General features: G+C 41.5%; 2 protein-coding genes across 2 annotated transcripts; one reads left to right on the forward strand and one right to left on the reverse strand.

Annotated features, from left to right (window-relative positions):
- Window positions 1-3,217: 3,217 nt before the first annotated feature.
- LOC131770202 (uncharacterized) lies at window positions 3,218-4,995 on the reverse strand. The gene is made up of 2 exons (XM_066168944.1): window positions 4,990-4,995; window positions 3,218-4,348 (listed from the first exon to the last, which is right to left on the reverse strand). The coding sequence occupies exons 1-2, from the start codon at window positions 4,993-4,995 to the stop codon at window positions 3,218-3,220; spliced, it is 1,137 nt and encodes a 378-aa protein (XP_066025041.1).
- Window positions 4,996-6,912: 1,917 nt separating this feature from the next.
- Window positions 6,913-16,932, forward strand: LOC131792651 (tetratricopeptide repeat protein 28-like). Its single transcript, XM_066168945.1, has 7 exons — window positions 6,913-6,994; window positions 9,907-10,392; window positions 10,993-11,917; window positions 12,158-12,735; window positions 13,816-14,363; window positions 14,724-16,270; window positions 16,910-16,932. The coding sequence occupies exons 2-7, from the start codon at window positions 9,913-9,915 to the stop codon at window positions 16,930-16,932; spliced, it is 4,101 nt and encodes a 1,366-aa protein (XP_066025042.1). The 5' UTR covers window positions 6,913-6,994; window positions 9,907-9,912.
- Window positions 16,933-17,182: the final 250 nt, after the last annotated feature.

Below are 17,182 nucleotides of genomic sequence, written 5' to 3' on the forward strand. Positions count from 1 at the left end.
AGCTGAGGAAGCGGATGGTTTCAAGGATTTTCTCCAAATTATAGACGAATTGGAAAGCGTGGGAGCAGAAAAGGACTAGTGTAAAGAAGTTCGCGAGAGGCTTCAGGAGAGCAAGTTGTATTTGAAGACTACATACCGTAATCACTGCGAAGAGGACGATAGCAAATGTGCCGATCACTGTAGGGTCTTTGCACTGAGCCATGCTGGTGACACTGAAGTTCAGAAAGTATGCAGTCACAGTCACAACGTGAAGTGTGAGGATTGTGAGATGCTGAAGAGTGTTCTTGAAGAAGTAAAAGGCGCTATTTCTGAGTACACAATGCAATTGGGTAGGTTTCAAGCGGAAGACTGTATAACGCAAAAAATGCTGCCGCTAAGATCTTTGAATGAAGAGGGTATATCCTGAGAGCAGAAACCAGGATCAGTACGAGCGGCAAATTGTCGATACTTTGGAGGGAGATGAAGCATTTATAATAGTTGACTGGACGATGAAGTTCATAGCGATGAAGTTCCGAAATTCAGGAATAAAAAAGGCCCTTATAAGATCGGATGAAGCAGGTTGCTATCACAACAGTAAGCTAGTATCATCTCTACGAGGGCTCGGACATCAAGATTGCCACTTTCAGCAACTTACACAAGAGGGCCTGCACGTTTGGAGAGCGTTTAATGTTGGGTCTGGAAAGTATATTCGGTAAAATTAAAATTGCAATTTTTCCACAGAAAAAATGACGGATCTGGTGAAGGAGATTCCATTTTTCCCCACCACTGCTCGACGAACTGCATCAGCAGGAGAAAGCAATGATGGTAACGACGGTAGTTCCTATCAATGCCCTGAACCTGGTAGCGATGAAGATTTTAAGACGCAGGCCGACCTTGACTTCCATATGAACTAGCTGGTTCATCATGTAAGTCCTGTGCCTGCGAGCATGACTTAAAGTCTTTATGACAAAGTGAAGAGGTAGTGGGTTCATTACTTTCAGTCATTGTCATTAGAGGGTGAAAGTTCGACTGAACTGGTTGCAGTGGCCACAGAACCCTTGACAAGTACATCAAAGCTTCCCATGGGATGGGCTCTTCATAAGAGAGGTGCAAGTGAACGGCTTTCGCAAAACGTCAGGCAGTACTTGAAACAGAAATTTAATATCGGATGAGACACTGGCAGAAACCAATTCCAGAGAAAGTAGCAAAGGATATGCGAACTGCTTGCACAATAGATGGAGAGAGAATGTTCGATAGAACAGAGTGGTTATCCAACATACAGATTCAGGGTTTCTTCTCGAGATTGTGCCTTAAACAGCGATCTAAAATACAATAAGAATCGGATGATGCCACCGACGCAGACGACCACTTGATAGAAGCATCCGCGTCTGATGTAGACGAAGGGTGTTTGAGAGAGGCGAGGAACACGGTAATAGATGAGATAGATTGAAACATCCAGTCATGTTTGATATCTATGATGTGTGCTCGTTGGCAAGAGAAGCAAGGTTGTCTAGTCTCAAAGTCAAGATGCTAAGAGACATATGCGAACATTTTGAGCTCGCATTCAAAATGCAAGATACAAATGCAGCACCTCTTGCAAAAATGGAGGAAATGATTTCGGAGTGTAGTTGTTATGCAATCTAATTATGACGTCCGTCCGTTATGCGAATGCGATATCTTTTTTTACAAGAACTCTTCAAACTTATGAACAGAGACTGTTATGCAGACAGATGTGACGACCAAATATAATTTTTTCCCTTTCAGCGAGAAATCCGAGAAATCGCTGCTTTATTTAGACGTGAGAAGTATTCAGGACAATTACACGATGGAATTACGTGACAGAGTCACTGGTCACGGTGAATTTAGTGTGTGCTGTAATCGCCGGTTACACTAAATAGAATCCTGTAGTTTAATTTTGAAAAGTTCGTACAGGTTTGAATAGCGTAAGCCAATAACAGAAGCCAAATTTTTAAAAAAAGAGTTTGCGAGCGCTAATCAAATTATGATATTCGATACGTTGTTGTTGACGTCTTTCGAGATAATAAAATTTGTCAAATTTTGGCCTTTTAATATGCTTAAAGTATTAATCGGTGTGGTCTTAAAGCTCTGTCCTACTATGTTTTCTACTTAAAATGGTTAAAATCTAAGATTTATTGAGCTACTCACATAAAACGGTCGGAGTTTGCTCAATGAACTAATTTGCATAATCGGCTGTCACGCTTGCAATATCGCTAAAAGTTCGAAGTCGCCTCGGCGAAGAAAATCAATAAGTGCAAGATGTTTTTATTTTTTTTTTGCCGCCAAACATCTTATTAGCAGAAATCAAGCGGAGTTTTTAATGGTCTGGTCTGGACTTGAGCAATATCAACCGAGAAAGAAAGAGTACTTTTAACCAATTTCAGAAAGCTGTCCAACGAGTGTTTTTATATATCACACACTTTAAGAATACAAAATATTTTTTGCTGCATGCGGTGTGATACGAGGACCGGGCTATTCAACTTTTGAAATTTTCGATGTCGCAAGAGGTCAAAAAAGGGCCTTTTGCAGCTTTGACTTTTGAGAGCTCTAAAAATTTTATTTTGAGGTATTTCCAAAAACTAATGTGGTTTTATTTACTTGTTACCAAAAATAGTTTATTGGGCAAAGTTTGAGAGAAAAACTTTTTTCCGATGCGAAATGCCCTGGACCGCTCTTACAGAGATCGCCTCTTAATATTGGACGAAACACAGTCAGCAATGTCGTTTATGTATGACACGAATAAAATTGGGCCAAGGATGGTGCCCTGCGGGGTACCAGATACCACGGGCGCCCATTCAGAAAAGGTACCTCTAACAACAACTCGTTGCTTACGGCAGGTGAGGAAGGGCCTTAGCCAGTTGATTAAGTTTCCTACAATACCAAGGCTACGTAGTTTAATAAGTAGGCGCTCGTGGGGAACACTGTCAAAAGCCTTGGCGAGATCCAAGAAGATGACGTCTGTTGCAAAAGATGAATTTCTCGATTTCGCAAAGTCGTGGATAGTTGAGAGTAATTGAGTCGTAGTTGACCTGCCCTGCTGAAAACCAAATTGGTTTTTGTTTATCACGTCTAGGTTATGCCAAAAGGATGTTATCCTATTTCGTACAATTTTTTCGCTGATCTTGCATACGATAGAGGTAAGTGAGATTGGACGGTAGTTTTCTCTCAAGTGTTTAGAACCTTTCTTATGGAGTGGAACAATATCTGCTGACCTCCAGTCTTAGGGCAAATGCCCAAGCTGGAAAGATTTGTTTACCAAATATGAGATCGAAGGAGCTAACTCCGATGCGCACGATCTTAAAATTACTGGTGAAATACGATCTGGTCCCGGGGACTTGTTCGGTTTGAGGGACTTGAGACACTTCATTACTTCGCCAGAAGTGCAGGAAATAACATCAAGTTTCTCGCTGACTGTAGGTTCTAAGGAAGGCATATTTGCGAGGTCCTCAGTAGTGAATACAGAGGAAAAGTACGAGTTTAAGCTGCTAGCAATGCTAGAATCATCTGTCAAGACTTCGTCGCCAACATTTAAGGATACTAAATTATTAGTACCATTGCGTTTACGCTTAACGTAATTCCAGAAAGGCTTAGAATCACCACTGAAGTCAAGTTCCGAGGCCATGTTATTAATGTAAGTCCAGCGAGCTTGGTTGCATTCTCTTTTCACAGCATTGTTTAACTTTCGGTATTTCTCCCAAAGGACGGGGTTGGCACTTTTTCGAGCTTTGCTATAAAGCGATTTCTTTTTCCTGCACAGATTAATGAGGTCCTTTGTTATCCAAGGTGCGTTACTTTTTCTCTTGCTTTGACACAAGGGAATACATTGATCCATAGCTGTAAACAACAAGTCTTTCCAGCAGGACCAGTTATAATCAATGTCATCATCGAAAAAGGCACAGCTCCAAGGAATATAAGATAATAAAGACTTCAAATGTGTCCAGTCAGTCTTGCTGTACGAATAGAGAAGCTTCTGGGATTTACGCTGTGCATAAGGCGAGCAGAGGATCCTGAAACTAAGGGATCTGTGATCAGAAAAACAATCTCCAACGAGTAATCGATCCACAATATCTGGCGAAGTTGAAATAACTAAGTCCAGAATATTCTGATTCCTTGTAAGCTCTCTGGCTAATTGCGTTAAGAAATTATCCTGGATTATGTCAATTAAATGAACATAAATATCTGATTGATGCAGAGCTCTATTGCATGACCAGTCAATGTCCGGCAGGTTAAAATCTCCGAGCAGAATTAATTCGGCTGTTGAATTCAATTCTTGAATACAGATCCGGAGGTCTTCTAAAGGCTTTGTATCTCCTCCAGGGGGCCGATAGAACACACCAAGGGTTATCCGCCGCTCGTGGGAGAGAAGAGCAAGTCAATGAAAAGCAATTCAGACTCACACTGATGAGTTACGCGAAGAGTAGCTGGAATGCAATCTCGAACTGCAATTAACACACCACCGCCATGACGGCCATTGGTCGCACGATCTTTCCTGAAGACAGTGTAGTGTGAAGGGAAAATTTCGGAGTCGAGAATGGAATGGTCCAAATGCGTCTCAGTTAGTACAATTAAATCGTAGTTCCTCTGAGACATTTACAACTCAAGTAGGTCGAGTTTGTTGACGATACTGCGAGCGTTTGCATAAAATGTGTGAAGTCCGCGGAGGTTAAATCCATCTTGTCGTGGCTCCGGGTTTGCAGCGCTGGAGTTAACTGGGCCAGGGTTTGGATTAATATCACCACTTCTCATTAGAAATGATGTTTGGAAGCTTCAGACGGAGTTTGGATAGTAGGCAACTCTCGAGGATGAAAGCCCTTTGCGACTGATAGTCGGTGTGTAATGGCGGCCGCATCGTGTTTGGTTGTAGGCGACAGCTCGGTCAAACAATCCAATCGACGGTCCATGAAGAGGAAACCGTGTAAAATCATGATTATCAGTAAAGATAAGGGAAAGAAATAGCTGAAAACTGCGAGAGCGCCTGAACGCATGACCTACCGCCATCATCACCTGAATGATTTTTTTCCCCGATCAGATCATTTGCATGATTCTTGGAATAGACCTAGATCTCCTTTTGACAGTTCAAACTTCGTTCGTTTATCTTCTACGTAGAGGATTTTAGGTTTTCACTTCAACTGTGTGGAGATTAGATGCCGAGTTGTCCTAAAACGTTGCGTAAACGTGATCGGTCGTAACGCTAGCGCGCTTGCGTGACTTACAAAGTAGACAAAGGTGATCGGAAGGCGCCTTCTCGATAATTTACGTTGAAATATCAGGTCATGAACTATGCACAGTGTGGAGAAGATCAAAATTAAAGAATAAAATTTGGCACCCTGGTCATAACAGACATATCGCACTGCTTAAAAGGAACACCCCCCCCGCCCCTTACACTTTACCGCAAACATTCCATGGTCCTTCACTCCCACAATCCAAATTTTTGTTCAGATTTTTGCATCCTGCTCCAAAACATTGGTCAAGATTTTTTGTTGTGTATGTGCTATTAACTTATGGATGCATGCACTTTTTATTGTTGATCATCAACACCCTTTTATTATTAAAAATTATTTTCTGATTTAATTTTTCAGTCATCAAGTGCATTCTTGTTGCTAGTCCTGGCTTTGTCAAGGTGAAGACTTAAAAACAAATTAAAACCGTTCGAATTAGACTGGCTTTTCTTGAAGTGTGCCTTCTGTTAAACTATATTTCTTGGTAAAAGAGATAACAAAACATAGGCGAAAAAGGAATCCTGCAAAATATTTTATGAAAGCTGATTTCATCGAAGAAGTAGGTCTTCCGATCTGTAATACCCGCAAAAACATCTTCGGGGCTTCCCCGCTTTAAGAGCTAATGTCAGCAAGCATCAGACAAACAGCGGCAAGTCACCCAAAATTTGCTTTCACCCCCACTTTCATATTTTGTAGCCCAATATGTCCTTATAATTGTGGTGTAGTTTTTTTGTGAAAATATATTTCAGTTTTCGAGAAATTATTTTTTTCGTTCGACCGCTCAAATATGCAAACTTTCACCGTGAACATTAACCGAGTTGTGTGACCTCATGTGGCGAATATACTTGGCCTCCGGTATTTCTGTCAACCTAATCCGCTGTTTTATCATCCAAACTTAATCCTCTGTCACTATTGAAGCTGGCAAAGAAATATTTATTTGTCGCCACCGTTTACTGGCATAAATCAGTACAATTTGTAAAAAAATCTAACAAAACACTCTTACCTTGTTTATTTATGATTTTATGAGCTGTTTCGATGATCGCGTTATGCTCTATCACTTTCTGGCCAGATTTGAGTTCCAGTTTTAAAATCCTCTCAATCGTATTATATCAGTTGCATGACAAGCGTGACACATAAATTCAAAGATGCATCAATTTTAATTTAAAAAGAGCCTATCCTAAGTTCTGAGGGAAGTGAGTTCCAGTCACTTGCATCAGCAATTTGGAAAAGTCTTTCTTCCTGAAGAAGTCTTAGATTGTAGTACGTCGAGAGTGCCTTGGTTCCGTAGATTTCTGTTTTGGAGCTCAGCCCCACTGGTTAGGTAAACCTCTTGTTGCTTGGGGAAGTTTTAGTCGTGTACAATCCTAAAAATAAAAACAAATCTGAGGAATCGTCTCTTTTGTATAGTGTTAATAACTATACAATAATATTGTGTGCAGGTGGTTAACAGCCCTAGACTGTTCCTCACATATTGTGTGCAGGTGGTTCTGTTGGCCCCCAGAATAATCCTCATGGCTTTGTTTTGACGTTTGATCGTTCCCTGTTAAAAATTAATGAAATAAGTTATTTTTACATTTTCAATTCCATCATTGGTTATAAAAGCGTGACGTAAGAAACCGAAATTCATTCGCTTGAGTTGGAACCTTCAGCCGTAAAAGCCATCACCCCATTGAGATCCTCCCTCTACTACAGTGAGCCCATAATTCTCAATTGTGACTTGTTTGGCTTTGACCGTGTAGCCTTGGAACACGAAGTTTCCCCGAATTTGGAGAAATCAGGTAATGTTGACATCAATACTAAATTAAATGGGAAGCAAGCCTGTCAAGCTTGCAATTGTTTGTTATTTTTCGAAGACAGGGAAGAACCCAAGCCATATATAATTTTTATCATTCAAATAATCGCTCGGTGTTAGTGCCCTCTAGTTGCAAGTTTCTTGCAATTGTCTGAGGAAAAGAGGGAATAAAAAGGTTAAAGTAGCGCGAAATTCCGCTAGGAGTTTTCAAGAGAGTGCCTTCCAGATGCGCGGATCCTACAACTTAACTGTGGTCCAGTCCATTTTCTCCACGTCTCTCCTCTTCCTAAAAGAAATATGTTAAACTATTAACTATAACTATTGTTTATCACTGAAAGTCAAGCTACCTCCTTTCTCTGTCATTTGGTTTTTGCTTGTTGCCATATTTCAGTCACTGTATTAAAATACCTTCAAAGTTAAGACAAGTGACTGAAGTTATTTTCGAGCAAATTACCGATCCATTCCGTCCGTTTTTTTATGTATTACAAAAGTTACTATTTTTGTCTTCGATCATGCAAATCACACTCGCAAGAAAATGAAAAGTTCATGAGTACAACGGGTAAGTTTTCACGCACAGATAGCTTACCGTTTAAAGGCAGAAACTTAATTTGTACTCTCGATCTGATCGATCTCGTGATGCAAATCTAACCGTTCCTAAAGAGATGAACACTGAAGCCAGACGTTTCCCATCATAAACAGGGTAAAATGTTTCATTTCTCATCCTTAGTTATAAAAGTTACGTGCGAAACCGAAATACAGTCACTTAGTTTTTTTAGTATTTCTGGCTTCGATCATGCAAATCACACTCGTTAGAAAGTGAAAAGTTTACGAAGACCAGGAGTCGATTGTCACGCACAAATAGTTAACCGTTTAAAGAAAGAAACTTAGGTTGTACTGTGGTCGATCTTGTGATGAAAATCAAACCTTTCAAAGAGGCCCACACTAAAGCCTCACGCTCCCTATTAAAAAAGAATAAAAAAGAAAAACACTTTTCGTTTTTCATGTTCAATTACATCATTAGTGATAACAGTGTGACGTACAAAACCCAAATATTGTGTACTCATTGGTTGAGTGGTAGGGTCCTAACCTATGGACCGAGCGCAGCGAGGTCCTTGCTTCATGAACGAGAGCCAAACCAAATTCACATCAATAAGCACTTTATCATATGACCACTACCTGCTGAAAATTTCAACCAAAATAGGACGCAATAGATAGGTATAGGAACACACAAAAAAATTATACAATTAAAACTTTCCTTTTTATTTCGATTAGCCTAGAGGGGGGAAGGGAATAACCTCTAACACAAGTGATCTGGATACTCAAAACACTGCGACAGCAGAAGTTTGGAAGGTTGAGAAAAGTCCCGACTGTAATTCGTTAATTTTGTTGATTCATTTTCAAAGCATCAGCCACGTTGTCAACATCTTGGTAAGTGCGATTGGAAATCTTTTCTAGTCACTTGCTTTTTATCAGCTATCGTTATTTAGTAGCTGTAGAGAGGTAAGGCTCTTATGGCAAAGCCCAGTAAATGCTTTTTGGATCCTTGTGTTTGCAATATGTAGTTGACCCGTTTCGAGCGTTAGCCCTTCGTTAAAGCGGTTAATGGCGCAATTAAATCGCCGCCACAATGAAATAGACTCGTTCTACGGCGACTTTTTCAAATCTCTGTGGCTTATACCGTATAATTTATCCTCGTTAACTAAGGTTATTGAGTATCGTTCAAAATAAAAATAAAATCAGACCTCTATCTATGTTGTGGACTGTTCCTCGCTGAACGAAATCCGTGGTGGTTCATTACGTGGTTTTCCAGTGGCTTTGACCTGCATTAGCTATTAATTTGAATTGATTTTATGAGATCAACGAACGATTCAGAGATCGCGGTAGATTCGACTTGTACACAAGCGTGTCATGGTCGTGATACCCTTCACTTAAATCTTTGGATACTAGCGGCGGGTTTTACGGTAAATATTTTCCTAAAGGCCGTAATCTGTTTCTTTGTCTGTTAAAGCGCCAGAGTCCCGCATAAGAAGTCAAGACGCTGCGCGCTCACGAAGAGAGATGTTACAACTTTCTTAGAAAAACTGAAACTTACTTATATTCACTGTAATTGCATTCATAGTATACACGTGCTTTTCCGCTGAACGGATGCTTTATATCTCTGCTGTAAAAGTGCTTTCTTCAAACCTTTATGGTTTTATACAATATATTTCAACCTCATTAGCTACGATTGTTAAGCAAACTGATGGTTTCCACAATCACGTGATGAAAACTAAAATCAATCCTATGTTTTCAGCCAAATACTTCAGATAAGTAAGCTCATTACTAGGTGATAAACTGCTAGAAGAACATTTTAAAATGTTCCCAGAACGTTGTAGTAAAAGGCTCACCAATCCTTTCATGTTTTTTTTCTTTTTAAGAAACCCGCGACCTTTAAAAAGCCCCTAATTGATGGCGCGAGCCCTCAACGCACGATCATTAGTCAAACTCAAGCGCGCGTCTTTTAATTTTTTTACTTGATAAGATGAACAAGCAAAACAGCTAGATCAAAAATCACTCGGATAAAAGTTGACTCTCACAGTGTGACAGTCACACAGTCCGTTTTAAAAAAAAAACTGTGCAGGTCAAACTGATTTGACAAGTTTTACCGAATGTGATCCGTTGTGATGTACTTCAGTTGTACTTATCCACGCCTCTTCTTCACTTATTTTTTTGTGTTAAGTCGATATTTTGAATTCTAACACTTTCAGCTCGTTACAAGAAGTTTCCAGATGTAATCGACTCAGCCCGTTTTTGTAACTTCACATGTGGGTCCCTGTTTGTAGTGACTCATTATGAATCCAGATTAGCGAATCACTTGATTAACTTCTGTTACTAAAAGTAATGTTTCCTCAATAACAGGAGAGGATGGCAATGGAAACCCAACAGCAGACGGAAGCCATGATAGCTTTCATGTACATCGCCCTGTTCCTGCTCAACTCAGATCGCATTCAGAAAGCCATTGAGATATGGAACGAATGTTTGATTTTGCTAAATAACGCCGATCAAAACAGCAAAGACCAATTCATTTCACGACTCCCACTAATATACGAGGCCATTTATTCTTCTCTTTTCGGCGCTTATCGTAGTATCTCTGAATACATCAGTGCGGAAAGATACGGCATGAAACTGCTTGTCTTACTCAGCGAGACTGGTGACTTAGTAACAGAAGGAGATGTAAGCATGGCTCTAGCAGAGATAATTGAGAGTCAAAACAGGTTTACAGATGCCAAAAAGCTTTATGAAAAAGCAGTTAATATAAAGAGACAAACTGGTGAAAAAAATGGAGAAGCAAGCGCCTGCATAAGACTCGGATATATGTTTCATAAACTTGGCGAAAACCTTAAAGCGAAGAAGTATCTTCAGAGGGCCCTTACCATAACGACCGAAATTGGCGACAAAAAAGGAGAAGCATCCTGTCACGGAAACATAGGAATGTTGCTTAAGTCTCTCGGGCAATACGACAAGGCTAAAGAGTATCTCCAAAAAGCGCTTGTCATTAGAACTGAGATTGGCGACCGAAAAGAAGAGGCATTATGCTACGGAAACCTAGGTACTGTGTTTCATTCGCTCGGGCAATACGACAAGGCTAAAGAGTATCTTCAAAAAGCGCTTGTCATCAGAACTGAGATTGGAGACAGAGAAGGAGTAGCAGCTGACTACCGATACCTAGGTACAGTGTTTCATTCGCTCGGGCAATACAAAAAGGCTAAAGAGTATCTTCAAAAGGCGCTTGTCATAGGAACTGAGATTGGCGACAGAGAAGGAGTAGCAGCTGACTACGGAAACCTAGGTACAGTGTTTCATTCGCTCGGGCAATACGACAAGGCTAAAGAGTATCATCAAAAAGCGCTTGTCATCAGAACTGAGATTGGCGACAGAGGAGGAGTAGCAACTGACTACGAAAACCTAGGTATTGTGTTTCATTCGCTCGGGCAATACGATAAGGCTAAAGAGTATCTCCAAAAAGCCCTTGTCATTAGAACTGAGATTGGCGACCGAAAAGGAGAGGCATCATGCTGCGGAAACCTAGGTGCTGTGTTTCATTCGCTCGGGCAATACGACAAGGCTGAAAAGTATCATCAAAAAGCCCTTGTCATTAGAACTGAGATTGGCGACCGAAAAGGAGAGGCATCATGCTGCGGAAACCTAGGTACTGTGTTTCATTCGCTCGGGCAATACGACAAGGCTAAAGAGTATCTTCAAAAAGCGCTTGTCATCAGAACTGAGATTGGCGACAGAGAAGGAGTAGCAGCTGACTACGGAAGCCTAGGTAGTGTGTTTTATTCGCTCGGGCAATACGACAAGGCTAAAGAGTATCATCAAAAAGCGCTTGTCATCAAAACTGAGATTGGCGACAAAAAAGGAGAGGCATTATGCTACGGAAACCTAGGTACTGTGTTTCATTCGCTCGGGCAATACGACAAGGCTAAAGAGTATCATCAAAAAGCGCTTGTCATCAGACCTGAGATTGGCGACAGAAAAGGAGAGGCATTATTCTACGGAAACCTAGGTACTGTGTTTCATTCGCTCGGGCAAAACGACAAGGCTAAAGAGTATCTTCAAAAAGCGCTTCTCATCAGAACTGAGATTGGCGACAGAGAAGGAGTAGCAGCTGACTACGGAAACCTAGGTATTGTGTTTCATTCGCTCGGGCAATACGACAAGGCTAAAGAGTATCATCAAAAAGCGCTTGTCATCAGAACTGAGATTGGCGACAGAGGAGGAGTAGCAACTGACTACGAAAACCTAGGTATTGTGTTTCATTCGCTCAGGCAATACGATAAGGCTAAAGAGTATCTCCAAAAAGCCCTTGTCATTAGAACTGAGATTGGCGACCGAAAAGGAGAGGCATCATGCTGCGGAAACCTAGGTGCTGTGTTTCATTCGCTCGGGCAATACGACAAGGCTGAAAAGTATCATCAAAAAGCCCTTGTCATTAGAACTGAGATTGGCGACCGAAAAGGAGAGGCATCATGCTGCGGAAACCTAGGTACTGTGTTTCATTCGCTCGGGCAATACGACAAGGCTAAAGAGTATCATCAAAAAGCGCTTGTCATCAGAACTGAGATTGGCGACAGAGGAGGAGTAGCAACTGACTACGAAAACCTAGGTATTGTGTTTCATTCGCTCGGGCAATACGATAAGGCTAAAGAGTATCTCCAAAAAGCCCTTGTCATTAGAACTGAGATTGGCGACCGAAAAGGAGAGGCATCATGCTGCGGAAACCTAGGTGCTGTGTTTCATTCGCTCGGGCAATACGACAAGGCTGAAAAGTATCATCAAAAAGCCCTTGTCATTAGAACTGAGATTGGCGACCGAAAAGGAGAGGCATCATGCTGCGGAAACCTAGGTACTGTGTTTCATTCGCTCGGGCAATACGACAAGGCTAAAGAGTATCTTCAAAAAGCGCTTGTCATCAGAACTGAGATTGGCGACAGAGAAGGAGTAGCAGCTGACTACGGAAGCCTAGGTAGTGTGTTTTATTCGCTCGGGCAATACGACAAGGCTAAAGAGTATCATCAAAAAGCGCTTGTCATCAAAACTGAGATTGGCGACAAAAAAGGAGAGGCATTATGCTACGGAAACCTAGGTACAGTGTTTCATTCGCTCGGGCAATACGACAAGGCTAAAGAGTATCATCAAAAAGCGCTTGTCATCAGACCTGAGATTGGCGACAGAAAAGGAGAGGCATTATTCTACGGAAACCTAGGTACTGTGTTTCATTCGCTCGGGCAAAACGACAAGGCTAAAGAGTATCTTCAAAAAGCGCTTCTCATCAGAACTGAGATTGGCGACAGAAAAGGAGTAGCAGCTGACTACGGAAACCTAGGTATTGTGTTTCATTCGCTCGGGCAATACGACAAGGCTAAAGAGTATCATCAAAAAGCGCTTGTCATCAGAACTGAGATTGGCGACAGAGGAGGAGTAGCAACTGACTACGAAAACCTAGGTATTGTGTTTCATTCGCTCAGGCAATACGATAAGGCTAAAGAGTATCTCCAAAAAGCCCTTGTCATTAGAACTGAGATTGGCGACCGAAAAGGAGAGGCATCATGCTGCGGAAACCTAGGTGCTGTGTTTCATTCGCTCGGGCAATACGACAAGGCTGAAAAGTATCATCAAAAAGCCCTTGTCATTAGAACTGAGATTGGCGACCGAAAAGGAGAGGCATCATGCTGCGGAAACCTAGGTACAGTGTTTCATTCGCTCGGGCAATACGACAAGGCTAAAGAGTATCATCAAAAAGCGCTTGTCATCAGAACTGAGATTGGCGACAGAGGAGGAGTAGCAACTGACTACGAAAACCTAGGTATTGTGTTTCATTCGCTCGGGCAATACGATAAGGCTAAAGAGTATCTCCAAAAAGCCCTTGTCATTAGAACTGAGATTGGCGACCGAAAAGGAGAGGCATCATGCTGCGGAAACCTAGGTGCTGTGTTTCATTCGCTCGGGCAATACGACAAGGCTGAAAAGTATCATCAAAAAGCCCTTGTCATTAGAACTGAGATTGGCGACCGAAAAGGAGAGGCATCATGCTGCGGAAACCTAGGTACTGTGTTTCATTCGCTCGGGCAATACGACAAGGCTAAAGAGTATCTTCAAAAAGCGCTTGTCATCAGAACTGAGATTGGCGACAGAGAAGGAGTAGCAGCTGACTACGGAAGCCTAGGTAGTGTGTTTTATTCGCTCGGGCAATACGACAAGGCTAAAGAGTATCATCAAAAAGCGCTTGTCATCAAAACTGAGATTGGCGACAAAAAAGGAGAGGCATTATGCTACGGAAACCTAGGTACAGTGTTTCATTCGCTCGGGCAATACGACAAGGCTAAAGAGTATCATCAAAAAGCGCTTGTCATCAGACCTGAGATTGGCGACAGAAAAGGAGAGGCATTATTCTACGGAAACCTAGGTACTGTGTTTCATTCGCTCGGGCAAAACGACAAGGCTAAAGAGTATCTTCAAAAAGCGCTTCTCATCAGAACTGAGATTGGCGACAGAAAAGGAGTAGCAGCTGACTACGGAAACCTAGGTATTGTGTTTCATTCGCTCGGGCAATACGACAAGGCTAAAGAGTATCATCAAAAAGCGCTTGTCATCAGAATTGAGATTGGCGACAGAAAAGGAATGGCAGCTGACTACGGAAACCTAGGTACTGTGTTTCATTCGCTCGGGCAATACGACAAGGCTAAAGAGTATCATCAAAAAGCGCTTGTCATCAGAATTGAGATTGGCGACAGACAAGGAGTAGCAGCTGACTACGGAAACCTAGGTATTGTGTTTCATTCGCTCGGGCAATACGACAAGGCTAAAGAATATCATCAAAAAGCCCTTGTCATCAGAACTGAGATTGGCGACAGAAAAGGAGTAGCAGCTGACTACGGAAACCTAGGTACTGTTTTTCATTCGCTCGGGCGATACGACAAGGCTAAAGAGTATCATAAAAAAGCGCTTGTCATCAGAACTGAGATTGGCGACAGAAAAGGAGAAGCAACTGACTACGGAAACCTAGGTACTGTGTTTCATTTACTCGGGCAATACGGCAAGGCTAGAAAGTATCTCCAAAAGGCGCTTAATATCAGAACTGAAATCGGTGATAAGGGAGGGGAGGCAGTAGATCTTGCAAATCTTGGAAATATGTCCAGAACTGTTGGAGATTATGAAGTTTCGGAAGTATGCTTGGAGAAAGCTTTATCCATATCCAGAGATATTGGAGATAGAAGAACAGTGTTCCAAATTCTTCAAGAATACGCCATTTTGTATTTATTTCAAAATAAAGTCGAAGACTCCCTTTCGTGTCTTCAACTTTGTATTGAAAAGTATGAGGAGCTGAGATCTTTCTTGGGCGCCAATGATCAGTTCAAAACATCATTTCTGGAGCACTCAGGAATATTTCCCTACAAGCTGCTTTGCACTCTGCTTTGTGTCACCGGAAAAACTCGTGATGCTCTTTACGTTGAGGAGTTGGGTCGAGCTAGAGGCCTATCAGACTTGATGGCAGAGAAGTACTCGGTTAAAACGCACATCTCTGCTAATCCACAATCTTGGTTTGGCATTGAAAACATTTTTAGAACGAAAAACAACTGTACTTGTCTGTACATTTCTTATTTTCACAATCATCTGCATTTGTGGATCTTGAAAACAGGTGGAGTCCTTCACTATAGAAGAATATCACCTGAAGAGAATCTAGTTCAGGCCGGGTTGCCCAAAGACTTGCCTCTGAGTAAATTTTTGGCTAAAAATTTCCGGAGTCTTGGTATTTTGCCCATTGAAGATTGTGAAGATCGGTCTTTAAATGTGGTTGAATCGCAACCTCTCTCCCCCGAACAAAAAAGCTCAGCAAGGTTGCGACTCTTGGAGGAGGGCGAGGACGAGGACGAGGAAGTCATTTCAAGTCTATCCTTGTGTTACAAAATGTTTATTGCCCCCGTTTATGATTTGCTTGAGGAGCCTGAAGTGATTATTGTTCCTGACCGCAGTTTGTACAAAGTTCCCTTTGCTGCCCTGAGTGAAAAGGAGGGAGCCGAATACCTGTCAGAGACTCGTAGGATCCGTGTCATTCCTTCTTTGACGACACTCAAGATGATTCAAGATAATCCAGAGGACTATCACAGCAACACTGGTGCCTTGATAATAGGCAATCCCACGGTTGATTTGCCAGGTGCAAGAAAGGAAGCGGAGATGGTCGGACGACTGGTGGGCGTTCCCCCCCTGGTTGAAGAGGAAGCAACGAAGCAGGCAGTAATAGAGCGGATAAGTTCAGTGAGCCTAATACATTTTGCTGCCCATGGTAGCGCCGAAAGGGGAGAAATTTCCCTCTACCCCATTCCTTCTGTCAACAGTCAAAACACTACCCTACCTAAGGAAGCTTACATGTTGACGATGGCTGATGTCTCAAGAGTGAAAGTCAAAGCTAAACTGGTGGTACTTAGCTGCTGTCACAGTGGAAGTGGAGAGATAACAGCCGAGGGAGTTATAGGAATTGCCCGTGCGTTCTTAGGATCCGGTGCTCGCTCGGTGTTGGTTGCGCTGTGGGCCATTTCAGACTCAGCAACAGAGAAGCTGATGAGTCGGTTCTACGAACACCTTGTTGAAGGAGAAAGTGCCAGTGAATCCCTTCATCAGGCCATGAAGTGGATGAGAAAAAACGGCTTGACCAAAGTGTCTGAGTGGGCTTCGTTTACGCTGATTGGAGATGATGTTAGGCTTGAATTCACAAACAGAGGTAAGACTCGGTGAGAACGGGTATTTCATAAATTAAAGTTAAGTTAGATGTGAAGGTGGCTACGGATTACTGGTCGCTGACTGTCCCGGCGGGGATCCTTTGTTACCTTGACTAGTCAAACATATATATATATATATATAGGAAGTCTGCAAGTCGATTTTCGTGTGGAACACTGCTCAATACGTTGAAGCAGAGCAGAATAAATATTATGAGAGGAAAAAACGACGCAACTACATTTCCCGACAAGCCTGTTTCGTGAATCGCTTCACTCTTCAGGGGTTTAATTAAACCCCTGAAGAGTGAAGCGATTCACGAAACAGGCTTGTCGGGAAATGTAGTCTCGTCGTTTTTTCCTCTTATAATATATATATATATATATATATAGTTATATAGTTCTATCTGACGAGCGTTTAGGCGCGAAACTCTGAGTAACAGAGAATCGATGCGTCCTCTTTGATTCTTTCACTTATATATATATATATATTTTTTTTTTTTTCGAAAAGTTACTATAGACTGCCAATCAGATACAAGTGTTAGTCATCTACATTTTACATATTGTGCTTGGTCCAGTTGTATTTGCTTTATATCCTTTATATTAATCGAGTTAATAATAAATTGTTGTTTTTCGTTTTTTTACAGGAAAACAGACCCCGACAGAGTAAATAATAAGAGTTACTCGAAGGAAACAGAGCTAAAAGACTTTTAGATGGATAAATTAAATAGAAACAAGTAGAGACAATACTCTATCCGGTATTTCATTGAAGTAAAAAAAAAAGAGCTATCCCAAATTAGGGTACGTAAGGCTTTTATATAAAGTGAAATCAGTAAAGTAGTTAGGTGTAAAACGAACCGCTAAAATCTGGTTTGATTTTTTTTAAGGCTTTTATAAGATTTAGTTGACAAAACCTTAAA

Source organism: Pocillopora verrucosa, chromosome 6, assembly GCF_036669915.1.
Source record: "Pocillopora verrucosa isolate sample1 chromosome 6, ASM3666991v2, whole genome shotgun sequence".
Taxonomy (NCBI): domain Eukaryota; kingdom Metazoa; phylum Cnidaria; class Anthozoa; order Scleractinia; family Pocilloporidae; genus Pocillopora; species Pocillopora verrucosa.